This window comes from Leuciscus leuciscus (genome assembly GCF_965113295.1).
Source record: "Leuciscus leuciscus genome assembly, chromosome: 18".
NCBI classification, from domain to species: Eukaryota; Metazoa; Chordata; class Actinopteri; order Cypriniformes; family Leuciscidae; genus Leuciscus; species Leuciscus leuciscus.
Window position 1 is genome coordinate 28,783,973 of NC_138742.1, and position 23,183 is coordinate 28,807,155.

Sequence of the window (23,183 nt, forward strand, 5' to 3'; positions counted from 1 at the left end):
ATACTTTGATGTTGCAAATGCATCTGAAAAAATAACAGAGTGAGATGCTGCCGGGTCCAAGTTGTTCTAAACACGAGAAATGCATTTCATTAAGTGCTTCAAACTAGCTCATAAACCTGCAGTTTAAAGTGGCTTGCCCTCAGATGCATGCTATTTAATGCATTTGAGACCTGCTTTCCTCAGCATTACTTACTGCAAATTTTACGGTTGTATCCTTATCTATAAATGTTAGATTTTGATGCGGGTATTTGCATTTTGCATAAAGGATCATCCTGACAGCGAGCAAGTCACCCTTAATTTTCACAGACTTCACGGCACAAGTGTGGGCATGCATGCGCCTCAAACAGACAGAGTGCAATCAAATGGTAGCTCAATAATTCTCACTAAAATATAAATTTACAAATATACATTTTGCTTCCCAAAAGTGGAAGCGCTTCAAAGCACCGTAAACGGCAGTCCTGCTGCATTAAAATCACACCAAACCGTGACTTCAAAACCGAGGTACGTTCCGAATAAACCTTTTGTGTAGCGTTACATCCCCACCATTTACATTGGTTCATCAACCTAGAAGAGAAGTTCCACGACAACAGGACGATTTACATCAGTTCAGACCATTACAAATCACACTGTACGACACGGATCTAATAAACATGGGTACAACTATGATGATGACACAATCGTAGGATACGACGTAAGTTAGTGTAGAAGAATAAAGCGTCATTAGCATGTGCTAGTGGTGAACAAATAGAGCAAGATGAATCGGACTTTGGCAGTTTTGATTTTTATGTGCGCTGAAAAAAAGAAGAGGAAGCGAAAGAGGAGAAAATGGACACGTCATGGTTAGGGAAAGAGGCCAACTTGGGATGCTAATTTTGCAAATGGAGCTTGAGGAAAGTAGTTTTAAGTTTTAGCGGCATGTTGCGTTGACCAATACGCCATTTCATGTTGCATTTTTATTGGCTAGTTAGTACTTCTCTCACTGTACGACATAGGTTCACCGTTTAGAAGCCACGAAATTTCCGCAATTGCTCATCTTTCGTCTGGGACAGTCCAAAATCATACAGGGTGTACCGGGCATTAGAAAACTAGTGCCAACTTTCACTGACAAATTGAGCCTAATATTTCTGAACGCTTGTCTGTTAGACTTACATTATATTAGTGTAAATGCTATCACACATTGAGGGATGAGTTCAAATTGAGCTAAAATTAGTTAAATAACATTAAACATGAAGCTGTGAGTATTATTCAAAGTTCATTTCGTGTCGAAATAATGGGACCTGGATGCCACTCAATAACAGATAAAAGGAAACTGGAAGTAAATCATGAACGTAATTTGTAATGAAATTTTTGGAGCCAGATGTGGATTTGCAAGACTCACACAAACTTGAGGCTCGTTTAGAGCGGGACTAATTCATCACACTCACACATACGGAGGTGGTGCGAGACAGCAGGTCTTTGGAGGCTCAAATGATCTCCAAAAGATGGATTCCTCCCAGGAGAGAGTAATGGAGCGCAGAATGACTGATGCCTTCCCATGGGTGCAGAGCCAGCAGTGCCACCCCGGGATGCTTAAACGATCACCACACCGCCTCCATCTGGCCTAGGGCTGCTTAATCGAGCGAGGAGTAACGCATGTCCCTCAAAGGTAGAGTTGGTGCTTGCGAGTGTGTGTGGGTTTCGTCTGACGGATTTCACATATGGGACTCATGAGCCGATAAGATAATTACTCCAAAATTACGTTTATTGAAAAATCATACACAGGGCAAAACATAACAACAGTGTGCAACACCGCAAAAACAGCATGAGCTGTTGAAGTGGTATATAGCCTGTGAAAACGCGGAATACGTTTTCAGAAGTGTAATAGCCACGGACAAAAAGGCTCAGTAATCTTTATTTTGCTAAATCTTTAAGAAAGATAACAATCATGTTTTGCATCCTGTACTAAGATACACGCTAAAAACCACAGAAAACAAGACACACGCTGACTGACAACCACAAAGTTTAAGGTTGCTCTGATGCTGAATCTCATTTACATAGAAGGAACGCCGCAGAGCCGTCCCGGGAACAAGACTTTTATAACTGCGTACTGTTTCCATCGGAGAATGTCAGAGAGTGATTTAGCTATTTTGGATAAACCGTTGTACAGAATTGTTGTAGACTTAATCTTAAAAAACTAAGTTTTGTGCCAAAATGCTATTGCTGAAAAAACTGAGAATCAGTGAGTTTAAATCTCACTGAAACTAAACAAATCGTGGGATACCTTAATATTTTCACACTTCCCTTTATCAAGAGACCTAACCTCAGATGACTTCAGTGAGATTGTTCCAGTTATAAATGTACCGTATATCACTTTGGATAAATGTGTCTGCTAAATATAGCATATAATGTGGCATTTAATCTAATTTTTTCTATTAAATTCACCTCTTTGTTTTTTTCTTATACTTTCAGTCTCAAAACTGGCTATTGAGTCTGATTGATTTCAAGGGGCTATATCACGGGAACAGAATTTGCTTTTGAAATAAGTGAGTTGGATGTAGTATGTGACACATTCCAACATTCACGAATCAAAACTCTGTCCCCAGTACACCCAGACCATTTACTGAACACACACACTGTCCGAACCAGACACGACGAGAAGATTCCAGCATTCAAAGTCATTTAACCGTCCACAGTGGAAGTGGAAACTCAGCACGACATCAGAACATCAATCAGAAAATGTTTGATATACATTGATGTGGAGTGGGATTTTAAAAACCAGATTTCACTGTGGTTGGTGTTAAAGAGAACAGAAATAGAAACCCACATGAAAATGTCCCATCGCTTGTTGCGGTCAAGTCCGGTTAGGTCCAAACTTAAACTTCACACTTTATCGCATCGTACCTCATTAGCAGCACAAGCAGCTAGTTCAGAAATCTTCACCGTATTGACCACACACACTTTGCGTAAATATGTATTCGGCATTTAGCAACTGGTCCAGCTCTGATGAATAACAGCGTGAACTATGTTAGCCCATATTGATTAACCAATCACAAAGAGGCTATTTTACATACAGAGGTTTTAGAGATACAGTAACTCGCTATTGTTTGAAAAGCTCTCCATCTTTCAGCAGTGCCGTGTGTTGTGTGTTGTGTGTGTAAATCCTGTGAGGATTTCAGCTAAACACTGAATATCAGAACAGCTGTTGCTTTCTCTAATCTCTATCTCACACACACACACACACACACACACACACACACACACACACACACACACACACACACACATGCTCAAGGGATATTTACTGACAGCTCACACTGACAGCAGCTAAACACAGTATCACTCATATATGATATTACTAACAGGAATCCTTTAACATCGATCACATATGTCAAAAACATTAAATTATTATGTTTTTTTTCTTTAATGTTCCTTAAACTCTAACGTGGTTTGGATGTGTTTTCTGGTTTGTGATGAACAACTGGAAACTACATCACGGACCGCATCAAACTCTTCTATGCTACTATAAAATATCACATCCAAATTCCTCAAACGATAATTAATAAATGTCTTTCAGATGTTCATATTGGTCTGATGTGGTTTATATGAGTTATAAATGCTGTCTTTTGGTATAACGAACAGAACTTGACATTACAACTTACAAATCTACACTATTATAAATGCACTAAAACAAGATATTGTCGAAATATGAAGAAGAAACAGCTGCAAAAATACAACAACAAAAAAATATTACAAAGAATTTCACAGAAAGGATTTCACATTTCATGCAACAATAAAACTGGTACAACAAAAAGAAAAAGCAGCATGAGAAGATATTCAAGAAACTGAACTTCAACAGAATTTAGAGCAACACAAGACACACCAAACTAAGTCCAACTAACGCAAACTAACACAGAAACGGACGAGAGCGCATCAGCGAGTGTGTGTGAACGCCACTGACCTTGCACAGTTTCTGGTAACGCGGTGAGGATATCGCCATTCTCTGGAGCCGGTGTAAGAAGACCACCACTTTCTGCAGAGACGTCCGAACTACAGCCATCATCTTAACTCTGCCTGCACACGACTGCCAGCGTCTGAGAGCACGCATCCTCACCGCCACACACACACACACATGCTCACGCACGCTCACAGATCCCCCACCACCAGCCGAGCCGAATGTGACGAGCCCTGACAAACATGTCCTGCGCGCGCGTCAGTCAGTGCTCTCCTCTCCAGCAAAAAAACTGAGAATTAACACACAACCACACAACAAGAGAATGAACGACGGAGAGGAAGATGCTTTGGGAGAGAGAGAGAGAGAGAGAGAGAGGGAGAGAGAGTGTGTGTGTGTGTGTGTGAGAGAGAGGGAAGGATTGATACAACGAAACTCTGGAGAGCGTTCAAGAGCTGGAGTGTCTCTTTCAGCACCAACAGAACGAGAGCGAGTGATGTGGTGTATAGATTCATAAAGGGAATGAGCGAGGGTGACACACTTTACTGAAAGAGAGCACATCTCCGGAGAGACGGAGAAATAGAGCAGTGAGACACGTCAGAGAAATGAGGGAGACGAGACGAGAACAGTAATGAATTAGAGTGGAAATCACTTACTCTTTCGCTCTGTGAAGGTGCTATTATTATCTGGTTCTATCCTTCTGATGACCCATGACGACGAACGTTCACGAAGCCAACATGAAATCAATACTGACCTCATTTACTTTCTTAAAGGAATACTTCACCCAAAACCAACATTTGTTCTGTCGCATGTCGGTCCAAACCTGTGTGACTGACTGAATATCTTGGAACACACCATTAGAAATCTTGCTCTTTTCCACGCAATTACAAGATTACATTTCAAGGTAAAGCTTCTACAGGGAACAACATGTTATAATATTATTATTATTTGCCATGCAATAACGTTACTGATTTGGATTGTATATTTGTAAATTAAAGGGGTGGTTGATTATGATTTCACTTTTGTAACTTTAGTTAGTGTGTAATGTTGCTGTTTGAGCATAAACAACATCTGCAAAGTTACAACGCTCAAAGTTCAAAGCAAAGGGAGATATTTGCTTTTAAAGAAATTGCTTTTTAAGGACTACAACAAACGGCTGGTAGAAACTACATGACATTCCTCCTGAGTAAGTGACATCACTAACCCTAACATTTACATAAACCCCGCCCCTGGGAATGCGATTTATAGATGATCAATATGCTAATCAATGACTAGAAGAAAACTACACAATGTTGTCTACATGTTGTCACTTCTTCTTGAGTCTCTCCATCTTTCTGACTCCGGTTTGAACATAAAAGGCTGAACGTTTTTTACATTTTCAGTGCATGTCTGTGTGAGGTAAAACGACACGAGCTCTTGAAGCTCCGCCCCCTGTGCCAGGAGCAGCAGCTCATTTGCATTTAAAGGGACATACACAAAAACGGTGCGTTTTTGCTCACCCTCAAAAAGTGACAACTTGAACATGCTTTATAAAAATATCTGTGGGGTATTTTGAGCTAAAGCTTCACACACACACTCTGGGGACATCAGAGACTTATTTTACACATTTTGTGAAAAGGGCATTACACCACCCCTTTAACATTATATCACTTAAAGAAAGATATGGTTATGAATTGTCAAATTTTAGAAGGCAAAAATTTACAAAGCACAATTATATTATCTCATAATACTTAAAACACTATCAACATCTTTTTACAGTGAATTTCTGAAAACCACGTGTGCAGGTTTTTTTATTTTACCACCAAACGTTTAACAGGATATTTTCACAGTGCAGTTTCTATTCACTGAAAATCTTTAAATCTACCGTTGTGTACGCCGTATGTCCGATTTGTACAATTCATTTAAGAAATCATTTGACCCATCTTACAAAACTGATCTGAACTGATTCATTAATCCAGTTGTAAAGATTAAAAGCTGGATGGAAGGATTTTCAGTAAACAGCAACTTAAATGTTGATCTGTTCCTCACACCATGTCATATGGACCACTATTATAATACTTGTATGGTGCGTTTATGTACTTTTTTTTAGCTTGAGTGCGTCTCCATTCATTGTAGCTGTATGGAGAAGAGCGACCAGCAGAGTCTTCAAAATATCTGTTTCTTGTATTCCACAGCATAAAGAAAGTCATGTAGATTTTACACAAAATGAGGTTGAGTATATGACGAACATTTTAATTTATGGGTGAACTATGCAGATTCACTCCCACAAAAAAAAAATCACCCCAATTCTAGTGATTAATTCTTTCGCATTGTCTTTTTTTTTTTTTTTCTCGCTATTGTGCATCCCTATTGCCCGTTGAGAAGTGATTGTGACATGAGTAACTCTCTTTCTAATGTCAATGTCATTGACGTCAAACAAACACAGACATCAGTCGAGATTTAACAATTTCATAACATCAACTGCGTCAGTTAAAACAACTGCTTCTAAGGAAATACATAATCTGTCCTTGAAAAACACGAACGTTGACAAAAAGGTGCATGATTGGTGACTACAATGAAGCTGACAATATCTAAGAGGAAGACAGATGTGAAAGAAAGAAGCTGCAGCAAAAATGAGCATGTCAAAAAAGTGATTTAAACATGTATACATTTGGCAGATGCTTTTTATCTAAAGCCACTTGCATTCAAGCTCTACAGTTTATCAAAATGTGTGTCTCCTGGGAATCACACCCACAACTTAAGCTTTATTAATGACATGCGCTAACAGTGACATGGTAAAAGAAAGCAATGTTTAATAAAAAATGTCAACCAACTGAATTGCACTGTATATTGTCCAGACAAAAGCAGCAGAAAAATTCATTTAAGATTTTAAGATGTGACAATTGTTGTGGCAAAATAAATAAATAAATAAATATATATATATATATCTTTAATCTATGTATTTGTAAAATAATAATCTATTATATTTTTAAATGCAACAGTTCATTAAACCTTCAGAAAATGTTTGTCTTAAATTAAAAAGGTTTGCTGTAATTAAGTATTATTTTTGATACATCAGGCTTTTATGGCTCATAAACTATGATATAGTGTGAATATGGAGCTTATACTTGAGAAGGAAAAACACCTCAAGTCACAAAATGAGCAAAAATGTGCTATTTAGTTTTTTTTTATAAATAAAATAATGTATTATTAAATGTTTTTTTTATAATATATACTTTTTTTATAATTTTTTACTTCATCGGAAAGGTACTAAACTTGGTAAAAGTTTTGGCACTTGCTATGTTAACAAAATGTGAAAACAAAAAACTAAAATCATGGACAAAAAAGTAGTCACACTTGTAATCCAAAAATGAGTGAATTTCGAATTTCATCTAGTGGAAACGTTTGGTACTGCGCACAGACAATTTTTTTTAATATATACATCAACCTCAGATTAGGAAAATAGCTTGTTTAGATTTATGGCTTTGATTTTCTTACAGTTTCAGAGCAGAACATATTTTGGAAAATACATATTTCATTTGTAATTTAAAATAGTATTTTATGCATTTTTCATAATAATAAACTGAAACTTTTTATTTATTTTTATCAGTTTCACTTTATCTTTTTTCTTTTTCACGTCAGGAATAATCGTGTATAATAAGTGTTATCTTTAAAAAAAGACCAAACTTGAGTCTGTGCTCAAAAGCATTCAAGATGTATGACAGTTTAAACTTAAGTTAAACATAAAATCCCAGAAACATACAAAATATTAGATAAAAAAATAAAACAATAAAAATCTAACTAAAATATAGTACATTCATTTCACTGAAATAAACAAGTTCGCCATTTTTGAGCAGTTAAATGCTTAGTTTCAAGTTGCTTCAGTGATAACAGCAATACTCGTGAAATAGCGCTGACAATATAAAGTTATTCTTACATTTACTTCTTAAAAACCAGAAAAAAACGTTCACAAGAGTCACATGAACCACAAGCTAAATGTGGATGTTTTTACAATTATACTAGTAGGCATTTCACTTATTAAAACTATCAATCAGACAACAGAAGGTCTGTAGTAGATGTGTACAACAAGTTTTGATCATGTTGATCATTTAGAGACCATAGAAATTTGCTTTCTAGGCCTAGGTAAAATCTTCCGATCAAATGAATTCATGTTTCCGAATGAACGCAAAACATCTAATTTGTTGCCAAGCAACATGACAACAAAAGATGACTCAATGCTTTGGAGCGACTTCCGCATTTCAGAATTCCGAGTCGGGATGATCCGTTTAATAAAACGACACACAAGCGGATGTTGTACTTTAGTGAGGTGTGTGTAGGCTTCTGAGTGTTAGTAGGCTGAGATATCCTCCACACGGTCGTGATTCCAGTCGACGGCAGATAAAGAGATCAAACTGTGATGCATGAATCTCACAGGACTATCACAGACTCGGCAAAGAACCGTCGGAGGAGGGAGAAGAAAAGGAAGACACACACTCTTTCTCAGCTGAAGTGATCTATAGCTTGATTACGCGTGCGCTGCGCTGCGGCTGACGTGGAAACTAATGAGGACGGACAGGGAGATAATTGAATATCGTTCACACACACTTTAGTGCCTGTATGTCCCAGATTTGTCTACATCACAGACGGCACTGCCCAGAGTCTACACACGACCGCATCACGCACTTCACAGAAATATAAAAACACAACTGGCATGTGCGCTTACTGAAAATCACAAGCTCAAATCTGATTGGCTGGCTTTGACTGAGCCATTGTTTACCCAGCCCTAAAATTGTGGCTGGTCATTTGACATGTCTCTTCCTGTTAAAGTGGGCGGATCTTGGCCAGAACAAGCTTCCCACATGGATATAAAGGAATATAAGCGTGTACAGTTCTTACCTCGAGCTGAGCCTTCAGCTCCTTGATGTGGGCGGAGTCCTGTGAAAGCCCCTCCCTCTGGGCGGAGCCTGATAACACGTTGAGTGTAGTCTCCGCCTCGTGGAGCCACTTCAGGAAGGACTCGAGCTCACGGAGGGACGCCTGCAGACTCTTGAGCTCGGAGTCCAGAGCGGCCTGGCGGTCGGACGCCCTGAGAACAGCACACCGACGTAAACTACACTACACATACTTATTAACATATTCAGATTTAATTAACATTTGTGCAGTTATTATTATAGTGGTGGTAGTGCTCATAAAAGCATAACTACGGGACTTTTTTTTTTTTTGCAATATTGTGATAGTAGCATTTATTGCAGTGAGAGTGTAATTATGATAGTGTTTAATATCCCTATATGATTACAGTGGCATTCTTACTGTCATACATGCATCGCTATAATTAATGAAACCATAATTATGGTTATGGTTCAATATAACTATATTATTATGGGAGCATTGTTTTAGCATTTATTTTCCACAATATTTGTAAAAGAATAATGCATGTTATGTTTAAAAGAGCAATATTATTCAATTAGAATTTATTAGTATTTATTTAATAATATTTATAAAAGCATAATTAATGTAGTATTTAATATCACAATATTATGATGGGGTATTTAATGACATGCATTGTCACAATATTTGTAAACACATAATTATGGTAGTATTTATTACAATAATATTATCACGATATTAATTATTGACAATATTTAAAATACAATACAAGTATAATTACAATACAATTTATTACTAAATTAGTATGTTAGCACTTTAAGAGAGAGACAATAGAGAGACAATTATGGTAATATTAATTACATCAATGTTATCATGGTAGTATTTATTATGACAACATTATTACAATAGTATTAATTATTGATATGTTATTAACTATGTATTACTAAATTATTATTATGGTAGTATTTGCTATATAGTATTGTGAGAGCATAATTATGGTAATATATATATATATATTAGTGAATATCTGCACTATTAATGAGAGCAAAGTTAAAGTAGTACTAGTAGTAATTATTATCACAATATTATGATAATATTTTCACAAAAATTCATAAAGCACAATGACAGAAATATATTATTATTAATATTACTACAATCATAATAATACTCTGGTACTACTGTTATTATGCTATCACAACTACTGCTGTAATAAATACTTATGGTAGCACATATTACCGCAGTACGTGTGATAGCATAATTATTAAGGTAGTAAAGTACCTCATTATTTGTGCTAATGCATAATAACAAAGTATTCATTACCATAATATTCTAATATTATTTACAACATTAAATGCAGGAGTAATAATAACAGTTATTGAGTCTGTGTTGTGTTAAGTGTGATATCTGTAGATACATTGGCGTCACATGACGTGTGTGTTTATGTGTGTGCGTATGATTCACTTCCTCTCGTCTAATCTTCTCCCTCCGGGACGCGGAGATTAAGGACAAGAACGTGATCATGATTTTGAGTGTAAATACAGCGAGTGTGCACATACCTGTTATTGACGCCGTTCCACGCGGTGTTGAGTTTGTCCATGAGCTCTTTGACCTTGCGCGTGTCATCAGCTGCATATTCCTGCAGAAGCTGATTGGACAGTTCATTAAAGGAAGTCACGCTCTCCTGTCCTCGAGCGAGCTCCTGCAGGAACGCCTGACAACAGAAGGAAATCAATGAACATAACTACAGTCCAGACATCACAACAAAAGCACAACTATGACAATGCAAGTGGAGTCACTGCAGACGTCAAGATGCGGTTTGATTCACGTGTGTTTGTTGCTGAAGACTGAAGGACACCGAACCTCAAATGACTGTAGAAAATCGTGGCCAACAAAGTTAAGATCTTTATTTCTAACCTAAGGCAAACACTATCTACTCATGTACAAAACATTTGAATAATATATGAATACCAAACAATAAGCCAATGAAATTATGGCTCTAGCAGCCCCTACAGGTCAGCTGCAGTGGTGTGTGTGTGTGTGTGTGTGTGTGTGTTTCTCTTTCAGCAGACACTTCAGCTCAAACACTTACACCTGTGCTTGTACAGTACAGTAGTCACATTCATTCATAATTCAATATATCAGAATGCAATGATTATTTTGAGGATTGACTGATTTCTTAAATTAAATTATGAGAAACTGACAAGAAGCCTTTTTTTTTTTTTGTCTTGTGAAAATATTGTTAATTTGGTTATATGTGGGATTTCAAACAGGATTTGAAATTTGAAGCTGAATTTTATGTTCAACAGTAATTTTATTTAGGTTTAACAGCAACTCGCTGTTTTGCGAACAGTTGCATGTCTTTGAAATATTTACAGTAAAATCAGGCCGTTTCTGACAGTTTTGTCACCCTGGATGAGATCCCTTCCCTCCTCACATCTTAAACACTCACAACTTACATAACTATGTTTCTAAGCACTGATTTGATACCTTTTACAAATTACATAAATAAGCTGTCTCTTAATAAGCACTGAAATTATTAACCAACTTAAATTAAAGGGGGCGATGCCTGCTTAAAGAATTGGACGAGAATATCCACATTACAAAAATAAAACCACAAATGTGTGACATTAAAAAGTGTATAAATCACTAGTTTTTCTAAAGTAACACTGTCCAGCAGCGACGCCGGCAGATAAAGTTACAGCGGGAGTCCTCGTCTCTCTTGCCTCCCCTGAGCCCGTTGAGTTTTAACAGACCCCCTAAAGCGAGCGCTGGGTTTAGTGTGGGGTAATTGAGAATGAATGGGGGAAAGTCATGTGAGAAGAGGCAATGCCTCCATAGTGACATGATTGGATATAATTGGTAAAATGGAGATAAACATCTCTTACCCACTGTAGCGTCTGGACCAATCAGACACACAATTATTCATTATATTTAATGAATAATCCAGAAAACCCTCTCTCCCAACAAGCAAAATACTTGTTAGAGTTCTGTGAACTACCCCTGAACTGCAACTAACACCCAGGCAGAACCAATTATTAGTATTATTTATTATGGGGAGAGTAATTCTCACTCCATTTCCCCAAAGGAAACACATAAGGCCCATAAAAAGGGACTTCTTTGCATTAATTCATAGGCAAACCTTCTATGAATGGACATCTCCAGGACATTGTATGTAGGATTATTACTGTCTTGTATAATGTATTATGCATGCTTTATGATAGAACCACTACTTAATGTAACACCTCACCGGTTTCATTTACTTTCACTTTCCATTTGACCTATTTTTGCATGATTGTGTGTGTGTGTGTTTGTTTAGATTAGTTATGTGTTCGTGATTTAGTTAACTAAAACTTTAACTCACATTCATGTGTGAGTTTAGATTCTGGTCCCTGCTTGTAAATTAATGTCCCTTTAAAGATGCAATCATGCTAAGAAAGTTATTTTTCTGTGGCCACAAAAAACATCCTCTCCGAGAGTTGATAGACGATCGATACTGAGTGTTCGCTGGACGAACAGATTAATTGATTGATATCATTTAATTAACAAGATAATTTCCCTTTTGAGTTGATTTGCTACACCACACAGCCAACCTGTTGAAGCCCCTGACACTCAACCTGCCCACGTCAAACTCAATGCTGATAAGCTTATGAAGAGCTCGCATGCTTTGAACAATTTGGGTCATCGCCAGAGCGCACATATCTTACTAATTCATGATGACATTTGCTATTTGTATCATTGATTTTCAGTTTTTTGCAGCCAAAAACGTAAAAGTTGTTAACAATACAATGAGTTTAAATGTAGGGGAAATATAGCAAAAGATTACAAATATGAGATAGCCAATGCAGGTATTTGATATTGACATTTTACTTTTTTATTTAGAGCCAATTAAACGTTCAGTTCCTTGCCGTCATGTGTTGCTACAATCTGACAGTCACATCAAAACTTTGCTGCTGAGCTTGAACAGCCGTCCAAAGATGCCCTTTTTATTTAAAAACAAGTCATTTAAAAATTAAAAGATAAATACATACAAAAATAAAATGTAAACCTGATATGATTGGCATGTTTGGCAATTTAAAAGCAATAATGTGTATTCGAAAGTTGGATTTCGTAAAAATGTGTAGCGAGCTGTTGATAACCACATCAAATGAAAATATTTTAGAAGCTTCTTGAGCCACGAAAAGATGTAATGCTGTCTGTAATTATAATCCAGAAATATGGCTTTTGTCCATTGATCTTATTAGGAGCAGCTCAATTGACTCTTTTGTTCCCAACAAGCCCACAAACATAAGAACACACTGAACCTCGTTTAAACAGAGTTTTTGTTTTTCATTTATTTACTGTGCTCGGAAAATACATTTGAATTCATCAACTTTAGCTACTTATATTGTGTTAAAGGGTAACTCTCGCCAAAATGCAACCTAGGGTCTTTTTGTTAATCTACCCGAGTCAAACTTTAGTGTAAAAGCATAATTAGAATGGAAACGCCACTTTTAAGATTGACCGTATTTTCGTTTTTGGTCAAAATGCCTTTTGAATGGGAGTGTTTGGGGCACTTCTATGATAGCTTCAAACATCGCTATTTTTAAAACACTAAGAAGACTCGACACAAAATGAAACTTTGCTGGAAGTATCACCAGGGGCTCGACACATGAACTCCAGCTTTGACTACATTGTTTGTGTACACAGAGTTTACTAAAAAGAAAGATTTTGAACTCATAGTCGTGCCCCAAGCACTCCCATTCAAAAGGCAATTTGATCGAAAACGGAAATACGGTCAAACGTAAAAGTGGCGTTTCCATTCTAATTATGCTTTTACACTAAAGTTTGACTCGGGTAGATTAACAAAAAGACCCTAGGTTGCATTTTGGCGAGAGTTACCCTTTAATTGGGAAGACAAACTGTGCATGCTGAGGAAATAAATAAATAAATAAATAATTTAAGGCGATAAGACGATAAGGCCTAAAAAAAGAGAAGCCATTCAAGCTTGCTGAAGTGACAAAGAAATATTGGAAGAACCTGAGGAAGAGTGAAAGAGTCTTTCCCAGAGAGATATCAGACTTTCTTAAAGGAAGATATAAGAGCAGGTTACAGGGACCATGATCAGATTAAAGTGTCCCTATGATTCCTGCTGGAAAATGTCAATGACTTAAGCGGTAATCCATATTTATCCAATTTGATCTGCAGTTCTTTAATTAGGTTGGACGATTAATCAAAATTTAAACACATTTGAAGTGTTTATTTAATAAAATATGAGACAGTTCTATTAGAAAAGCATTGTGGGCTTAATTGGAACATGTACCTTACAAAGCCACTCCAGACTTTTAATTAAATAAAGCAATTTAATTTTGTCAGTTCCTGACAAAACATAACATGAGTTTTTATTCTTCAATGAAATACCCACTTCAGTGGAAGACTTGAATATCTATTAAGAAAACATGTTCAACTAAGATTTGGGTGAGCTTAAGGTCACTTCCCACATTCATTAAATGACAAAAGGCCTGATGGATTTCTTCTGTTTGCTCGACTACAAATCACACTGATCATCATATATTTCCAACACAATATTTCTTAGTTGTAAAGTGCATGTCTCTGCAACACATAACTAAGTTAGGACATCTCTCTAGCTTTTATAAATGATTTAGGAGACCAAGACTAAGTCTTGTATTTTGAACTGTAAGAACAAGAGCAACATAACTCAAACTGCACATTTTTACACATTTAAGATGCTATACACACAAAATGTGTTTATCCATTCCACTGCGCTACTTTTCCATTGATTTTCAATGCAAACATGCTAGACGGACGTGCTTAGCTGGTGCGCTCACGTCTCGCTTCTTTTGCAGTGTCTCGAGCATTTTAAAGCACATCGCTAAGTTAAAAGAAGTTCAACTTTTTAAAAACCTTGCATTGATTTTTCTGTCCCACTGTCCCACTGCATCTTGCGTGTTTAACCAAAAGTACGAACCTCTCACTGAGTGAAAGGTAACAATCAGAAGCATTATAGGTCAATGGTCAAGTTCTCACCTTGTTGTCACCGATCTGTTTGGTGAGCGGCTCTCGGCTCTGTTGCAGCAGGTTATGGAAATGCATCTCGTTTTGACCAATAAGAGCCTTCACATTCCGCCTCTGCTCCTCCCATTGGTCGCTGTGGCCGATCATGTGGTCCAGCTGCAGAAGCCGCGCCTCCACGCCGTACTGTGTGTTGTCCCATTGGCTGCGGACCTTCTCCACTGACACACAGCAGGAAAATGTTAATTGCTGCAGTCCATTTAAATGTTTTTATTTAATTTTGAATGAATGATTCAATGACTCAAAGACTGCACTTGTTTCATTACTCGATGAATCAGTGTTTTTGAACAAATCTCTTGAGTGAATGATTCAATGACTCACTCATAAAGACTTCACTTGTTTCATTACTCGATGAATCAGTGTTTTTGAACAAATCTCTTGAGTGAATGATTCAATGACTCACTCATAAAGACTTCACTTGTTTCATTACTCGATGAATCAGTGTTTTTGAACAAATCTCTTGAGTGAATGATTCAATGACTCACTCATAAAGACTTCACTTGTTTCATTACTCGATGAATCAGTGTTTTTGAACGACGTTTTAACAGTCATTTGTCGCCACCTACTGGTGTAATGATTGTAATCGATAAAATCGTTATTTGAAGTGCCATGTTACTTTCCAAGGGTGATTTGCTCTATTTTGCACTACCGTAGACATCAGTGTTTATATCCGAACTACACATGTTTATCCCAGTACTTCTTTGATAATATGAATATTTGTAACAAAAATAACCATACTGTGTGGTTGAAAGGACTGTTTGTGAAGCTGTTTCACACCTATATATATATATGACAACTGCTCTCTCAGCGGCAGCGCCAACACAGATCTGTTCACTGTGATTTCATCAAAGGTTTAATAGACACAGGCGAATCGTTGTCAATTATGAGAGCAATCACGTGGGTGTTTGAATCGAGATCACGATCTCTTAAATCACAATTAATCATGCATCTCTAAGGCAAAGATTAAACATGAAATGAAGATTAAGATGATGTATAATATGCTCACGCTTCTCTGAGATGGAGGTTCGCACATCTAGGTTGGAGGTTTTGTTCTTGATGTTTTGTGCCAGAGTGATGATGTCTTCCAGCTGTGGATGTCTCTGCTCTAGATCTCCCTTAGTCACCTACAATCACACAACTGGGGTTTTAAAATGGCCAGGGTTCAGCGGCCCAGACGTTGTCTGTAATCGCTCAGGTAGGGGGAAATGAAACTTCAATATCTTCAAAGTGAAGGCAAACACCCTCTCGGGTCTAATTCTGATGTCCTGACCTGCAGGCGTCCGATGGTGGTGCGGATCTCATCTTTGTCTCCCACTGTGACGATGCTGGATTTGAGCATCTGGTGGATGAGGAGGAGCCAGTCCGCCAGCTCCGTGGCCGTCTGGTTGAGATCGGTCGGGCCCATCAGCTCTGGGCTGTGATGGCGCTCCTCGCTCAGCAGACTGACCATGTGAACTGGAGACGCCATACTCGCTGAGAGACACAGACACAATCCAAACACTCAATTAGATCTGGAAGAGCAGCGTGAGTGTCCATTTCACCTGTCTGCACAGCACTCACTTGTGAAGTGCTGCTGAGACACTTGTTTTGTCCATGGAGACAGTGGCTGTTGTGGCGTCTCCTTCAATCTGACGTCCAGAGCTTTCCAATCTGCAGCCAGCTGTTCTATTTTACTCTGCACAAACACACACACACACACACACACACACACACACACATCATGCTCATTCTCATCCACCTCTCTATTCATGTGCACTTCAGACCGTTACCATTTTGTCTATTTAAACATCGGTAAATTATGGAGTGCCACAAGGATCTGTGTTAGGCCCTCTACTATTTTCAAAATAATTGCTGCCACTTGGTTAATATTTTAAGAGAATGTGGAATTATTTTCCACTGTTTTGCCTCTGATACTCATCTATACATTTCATCATGACCAGATGAATCTCTAAATTACCCAAGTTGAAAGAGTGCGTTACAGATATAAAATACTGGACGGGCTCTAATTTTCTTCTCTTAAATTCGGATAAGGCGGAGGTATTACTTATTGGACCTGTTGTATTTGGTGTTGTTTGGTAAACACCATCCCGAGTACAAAATCTCAACGGTAATTACTGTTACAGAACAGACAAACTGAATATGAAAACCGGATTGAGTATCAATGCAGGATATTTGTGTTGGTGTAACCTTTCACGTCAAGCTCAATTCATTACGGTAAAATTATTTACTTTCAGGTTCATGCATTTAAAATCTGCTTTGGCATTGCACTACTAACAAAGAAAAGTAAGTGAATTGAAGCTCAGCTCAGTTTAATTTGTTGGGCGACACAAACCTTTTCCTGTGGTAAAAGTATCTGTTTCCTCTGGAGCTCAATAGAATAAGACAACAACTCCTCCAGCTCTCGCTTCTGCTCTCGCATGGACATTTCCAGAACCTACACACACACACACACACACACACACACACAGACCAGTCAGATCTCAATACTAGACAATAAAACGTGTCATTCATTTATAAGATATCGTGGTTTCATTGGGATGACTACCACAACAGAACAAAACGTCCTGGAAAGCTTAAAACAAAAGGGAGGATTCACCCAAAAAATTTAATTCTGTCATCATTTACTCTCCCTGATGTCATTCCAGCACTTTGAGTTTCTTTCTTCGATCGAACACAAAAGAAATGTGTCTCGTGTTTTTTTTTTTATTCAAACAATGTAAGTCAATGGTCACCAAAACTGTTTGGTTACTAACATTCTTCAAAACATATTTTTGGTCGTGTTCAGCAGAAGACAGTCATAAGGTTTTTAGAAGGACATAATTAAGTCAGAATAATTTAGCATGATTTCTAGAGGAACTTTAAAGGGGTCAAATTTGCCTTGATCTTTTGACAATTTAGAGGTCTTTGTACCATTAAAACATCCTGCAAATTCATTGTTTAAAATGTCCTTCTCATTATAAACAAAGCATTTATTTAATCAAGCACCAAAAAGAGCTCATTTTTATATTGTAGGATCTGTAACATCACACGGGCAAATATATTTGCATATGACTGCCTCCAGATCAAGACATTGACGAATGGTTTTACATCATCGCACCACAGGCCCCGCCCACTGGCATTCAGTCACTTAACGGCTGACATTTGCCAACACCGCGTCTCTGTAGAGGCTTCAGAAGGATCCCAGCGTCCCAAACAAGTTGATGTTATATATTAATCAGCTTAATTGTCAATATTCAACATTTACAAACATTTACTAGAATGCAATACTGTTAAAAAAATTATGACAACAACAAAAACTGAGTATTACAGTTCTAAAGGACATTAATGACTTTACAGCATTACATGGATGCTAGACCATGTTAGTTAATACTGACTGGTTCATTTTTTTACTGACAAGCCTTAAAGGAGCCGCCCCTTTAAAACCGATCATTTCAGACAGAGGGTCAGAAAGGAGGTTGAAATGAGTCGCTTTTATATTTATATATATATGGTCTGACCTGTCTCTCAGTGGGTGTGACGTCACTCAGAGACTGGCTGGAGATGTAAACCCAGTCTCCCAGTCTGTTCATGCGCTCTTGGAACTGGCTGTAGGACGGCAGCCGGGTCTCGTCCTGGACCTGTGTGTGCGTCTGCAGACGGCCCTCCACCTCACGCACCTTATCCAGCAACTTACCACTCACCTTTAAACACACACAATGGCACTCTTTACACATCATTATCACAGCCATATCACGTAAAGCAGTGCTGACAGACCGGTGTAGGAGCCAGGCAGATTAATCAGCATATAAATGACCATTCTGAGATTGAGTCTACCACTGAGCCTACTCTGATTACCAGAAGAGTGCCACGTCCGGAGTTACAATACGCTTGAATTGAATTTTCATAAAAGTTGTGTTTATTTGTAAAGATTATCGTAACGAACAAAACCTGTAAGAATCATAAACTTTTGTTAGTCACAGAGATTATCTTCTGCAATAATACAAAAATCCTATTGGGTTTTTGTTGAGGGAACCAGAGTGATGCAAAAGTACGGGGTTGGCCTACAAAAATACATCATTACTGCAGCGCTCTATTGTGTGTGTCTCATTTGACATCATTAAATTGTGCCCACCAGACAGCAGAGTAGATGTGAAAACATGAGGGCGACACAAAAAGAGATATTAAGGTAGAGATTGAGAGAGAGAGAGACTTTGGTGTGTTTGTGTGCTATGGAGTTGTTGCGTACTTTACTCCAACTGATGTTGATCTGCCTTATTTTATTCACATGAATGTCTCTGTCCTGAGGACTCAGACTGGAGCTTGACAAGATCTGAGAGCCAGTTTTATTCAGCCATGACAACGTCTCATTCTGACCATCCATCTCCTCCGTTAAGGCCTGAGAGAGAGAGAGAGAGAGAGAGAGAGAGAGAGAGAGAGAGAGAGAGAGAGAGAGAGAGAGAGAGAGAGTGAGGGTAGTGTGTTAAAGCAGACATTATGAGGCACTAGCAGCAGTTTTAGAGAGTAATCAATTAAGAGTTTTATTTAGCTTTTAAATTGATAGTGTTTTAGTGTGTGTTATTGGATGTATTTAGAGTAAATTTGCACTCCTGTTTAAAAGTCTGGGGTCAGGTTTTTCTTTTCTTTTGAACCTTCTATACATCAAAAATCCCCCAAAATTATCCGTTTCCACAAAAATATGAAGCAGAACAACTGTTTTCAACATTGATAATAATCAGAAATGTTTCATTAAGCATCAAATCATCATATAGAACTAACTTGGATAAACTAAATCAAATACTGATTTTTTTACTAGCTTGTTTAGTCATTTAGATCATTTTGGAAATGTTCTGTTCAGTCCTCATAAAATGTATTAACTAAAAACAGGTAAATATAGTATATAAAACAAAATAAACCAAACTAGTAATCCAGTACTAAAACTAAAATGTGTAAATAGTATTAAAATAAAAATAAATGTAAAATGCAAAATGCAAAATAATAAGAAATATATTAAATAAATAAAATAAAGAACAAAACAAAAATTATATATATATATATATATATATATATATATATATATATATATATATATATATATATATATATATATATATATATCTCAGACAGCGCTTGAATACTGAATTGAATTCTCTTTCACGTCTTCTTGCGCTTGAACTGACTAATTCACACACAATTATGTAAAACGCCCATCTTGGACAGTATCCTGGTAAACACAGTCAGTTATGTCTTAAGTGAATGTAAACAGTTGAGAAATAAAACGCGTGTGTCAGTAAATTGGATCCGTTTATTCGGTCTTAAAGGGGCGGCAGCCTAATAATCCTGCTGATGTGTTTTAATGTTAATCAAACAACAAAAGACAAAGAAATCACTCACTGCTCTTGACTGAATGACTTTTATAACTTTATAAAGATCCATCTATATTTAATTTGTACAGTGAAGGCTACGCAGTATTATTCTACATTTGATTACTTTATTCAAATTCTGTACATGAAAACTGCTGTGAGACCCACCTGAAAAACTATTTATTTCATATTTGTTCTATTATATTTATTGTAAGTTGATTATTTGTTCTTATTTTTATTACTGACTGTTTACTTCTCTTTAATTATGTTCTTAATAATGTTTTATTATTTACAATACAGTACATTTTAATGTGCATAATTAAGCATGAAAACAAATTAAACCAATGGATATGATTCATATTCTTTTGGTTTCTCTACCTAATATATTAAAAAAATTACAAATGCAACGAAAATACAAGCATCGGTGAGTATCAAACATAAAAGTATCGGTGCGGACTCGTTCTGGAAAAAGTGGCATCAGTGCATCCCTAATATATAATATAATGAGTACATATGTTAAAAAATAGAATAGCTTGACTGTAGTCAGCTGATGACGCAGGTCAGTTTGTGTGTGTGTGTGTGTGTGTGTGTGTGTGTGTGTGTGTGTGTGTGTGTGTGTGTGTGTGTGTGTGTGTCGAACCTTGAGTTCTCTGAGGTTGTTGTCAGTGGCTGAAACGGGCAATGTTGCCACGGTAACCTCTGTGCGCTCCAGCCACTGGGTCAGATCAGCCGTCCGCTGAAACACATCCATCATGAGCGGATCTCCACCCATCAACCTACAACAAGATAATTCATTTCAGAACTTTTGCACAAATTACAATGTACAAATTACAACCCTAGCAATGCCACTGACAGCCAAAGTGACATTTCAGAGAAAAAGTAAATGAAAACCGTGGAATAACTAACTGCATAAGTGTTCACCCCCTGAACTCACACTTAGTTGAAGCACCTTTTTTATTACATCACAAAAAAGCTGTTTTAACAGAAGTGTGAAGATTTCATGTCCACTGTACATGTACCAATTGATCTGTGATTTTGGCTGGTGTGTGTGTGTGTGTGTGTGTGTGTGTGTGTGTGTGTGTGTGTGTGCTGTGGTGATGGTAACCTGCGCTGGCGGTCGCACACTTGTCTCTGGACGCGTGTCCAGCGGTGTCTCAGAGCGTCCAGCTTGTCCTGTAGCAGAGCGGCGTCAGGGGACGACACCTGACCGATGATGTGCTCTCCAGACCCGCTCAAAACCACCATCACAGACTGATGAGAGGCCAAGCCCTCCTCCAGATCCTACACACACACACAAAGACACTGGGGTTAATGGACAGTTGGCCTGTGAGTGTTTAACTGATAAACATGACGTTGGCAATTCTCTTCATATGCAATTGAGGGCAAGAAATGTGCCTGACCTTAATTTGTATTGGAGGACAATTTCACATTCAACTCGCTCTCTTTCAGCACTTTCTACACACACAGAGACACACACACACACACACACACACACACACACGCTCATACAGACACACACACAGACACACGCACACATACAGACGCAGACAGACACATACACACACACACAGACACACAGACGCACACACAGACGAACACACACCTGCCCTCAAAAGCTCTCCCAGACTGTGAAACACACTTCAGCACGCGTGAGTCTAATGATAATGTCCCGCTGGAGTTTTCAGCATGTGAACTGAAGAGGAAGAGGCCGGTGTGACTCTTCAAAACACTCAATACACACATCAGTGGAACAAACATGGCGGTTGATGCCGGCTTATTTTGCTCATACGCTAGAAATTATTGCTTTTTCATTTTAATTGCGAGTTAGAAGTGCTCATTGCCTAAATTATCATATAATTATCACTCAATTATGAATTGGTGACTCACAGAATGATGAGTGATCTCAATTAACATCCATGATTAAAGATTACTCCCCTCTATAATTATGTTGTGTGATATATATTCCTGCCCTTCTGTTCAGAGTTTGACATTATGATGACTTTTACATTGACATTAATGCAAGTGTCAGATGCTTTCATCTAAAGCGTATCCCAGCTGTAGATTTGATGGGAACTGAGGCCATGTCTGAGCTACAGGAGAGGCAACCATCATGCAACCACACGATCCTACCGTTGCTCCAGTCCAAAACTGTTGAGTACTGTAAATAAAAGAGTCTGGTAGCTGAAATGTTTTATTGGGATTTGAACCTACAAACTGCTGGTAAGCAAGTCTTTAACAACTGTGTGATTATAGAACAGATGTGTGACCTTTGACCTCTGACCTGTTGTTGTCCCCGAGCGCGATCCAGGTCCAGTTCCCCGTCCGGTCGGGTCGCGTCCGCCAGGATCTGTTCAGTGTCACTCAGCCACTGCGAGAGATCGTTCATGTCACAGTGGAACTGCCTCCACTCCTCCACAGCTCTGTCAAAACACCTGCACACACACACACACACACACACGTCAGCATGATGAAACATGATGATATCCTCACATCACTGAATTTCATTTCTTCAATTAAACAGAACGGGAGTGTGTGTTCGTTTCGACTCGTTTCACTCATTCTCAAGCGAGAGATGTATTGTAAATCTAGCAGCCTCAAGTACTCCATATCAGCATCAGACACTCATTTCTCTGAGAGTACCGACACACACGGCTGGCCGAGCTGACGCTCAAGTTCATCATAAGATCACATCTTAACTCTTTCCCACCCAAACATGGAATTTTCCATGTTTCCGGGTTTTCAGTGTTACATTGGGCACATCTTCTGAAAGAATCCTGCTTTTTGCAAAAAATTTTGCTTTTTTATGAAACTTACCCATATAAAAGTGTTGATAAAAATATAATACATGAACTAAGAATAATTTTTTTGTTGTTTAAAAGCAGAGGGTTTGTTCTTACTTTTTATACATTGTATGTTTAGATATTCATACAACAAAATATTCTAGGAAACATGACATTTTTGTGAAAATGTTTTAATTTGGA

General features: G+C 37.8%; 1 protein-coding gene across 7 annotated transcripts in view; it reads right to left on the reverse strand.

The window, feature by feature from the left end:
- utrn (utrophin) overlaps window positions 1-23,183 on the reverse strand; it is a gene marked incomplete at its 3' end in the record, with an annotated part of 239,454 nt that overhangs the window by 133,655 nt on the left and 82,616 nt on the right. For all 7 annotated transcript variants that reach the window (XM_082144953.1, XM_082144951.1, XM_082144949.1 and 4 more), the window contains exons 41-52: window positions 22,484-22,634; window positions 21,308-21,483; window positions 20,843-20,978; window positions 19,089-19,238; window positions 18,361-18,543; window positions 17,196-17,297; window positions 16,424-16,538; window positions 16,134-16,336; window positions 15,870-15,987; window positions 14,819-15,024; window positions 10,351-10,505; window positions 8,804-8,993 (exon numbers count right to left, since the gene is read on the reverse strand). In XM_082144953.1, the coding sequence (XP_082001079.1) occupies window positions 8,804-8,993; window positions 10,351-10,505; window positions 14,819-15,024; window positions 15,870-15,987; window positions 16,134-16,336; window positions 16,424-16,538; window positions 17,196-17,297; window positions 18,361-18,543; window positions 19,089-19,238; window positions 20,843-20,978; window positions 21,308-21,483; window positions 22,484-22,634 (1,885 nt within the window). The remainder of the gene's footprint in view (window positions 1-8,803; window positions 8,994-10,350; window positions 10,506-14,818; window positions 15,025-15,869; window positions 15,988-16,133; window positions 16,337-16,423; window positions 16,539-17,195; window positions 17,298-18,360; window positions 18,544-19,088; window positions 19,239-20,842; window positions 20,979-21,307; window positions 21,484-22,483; window positions 22,635-23,183) is intronic.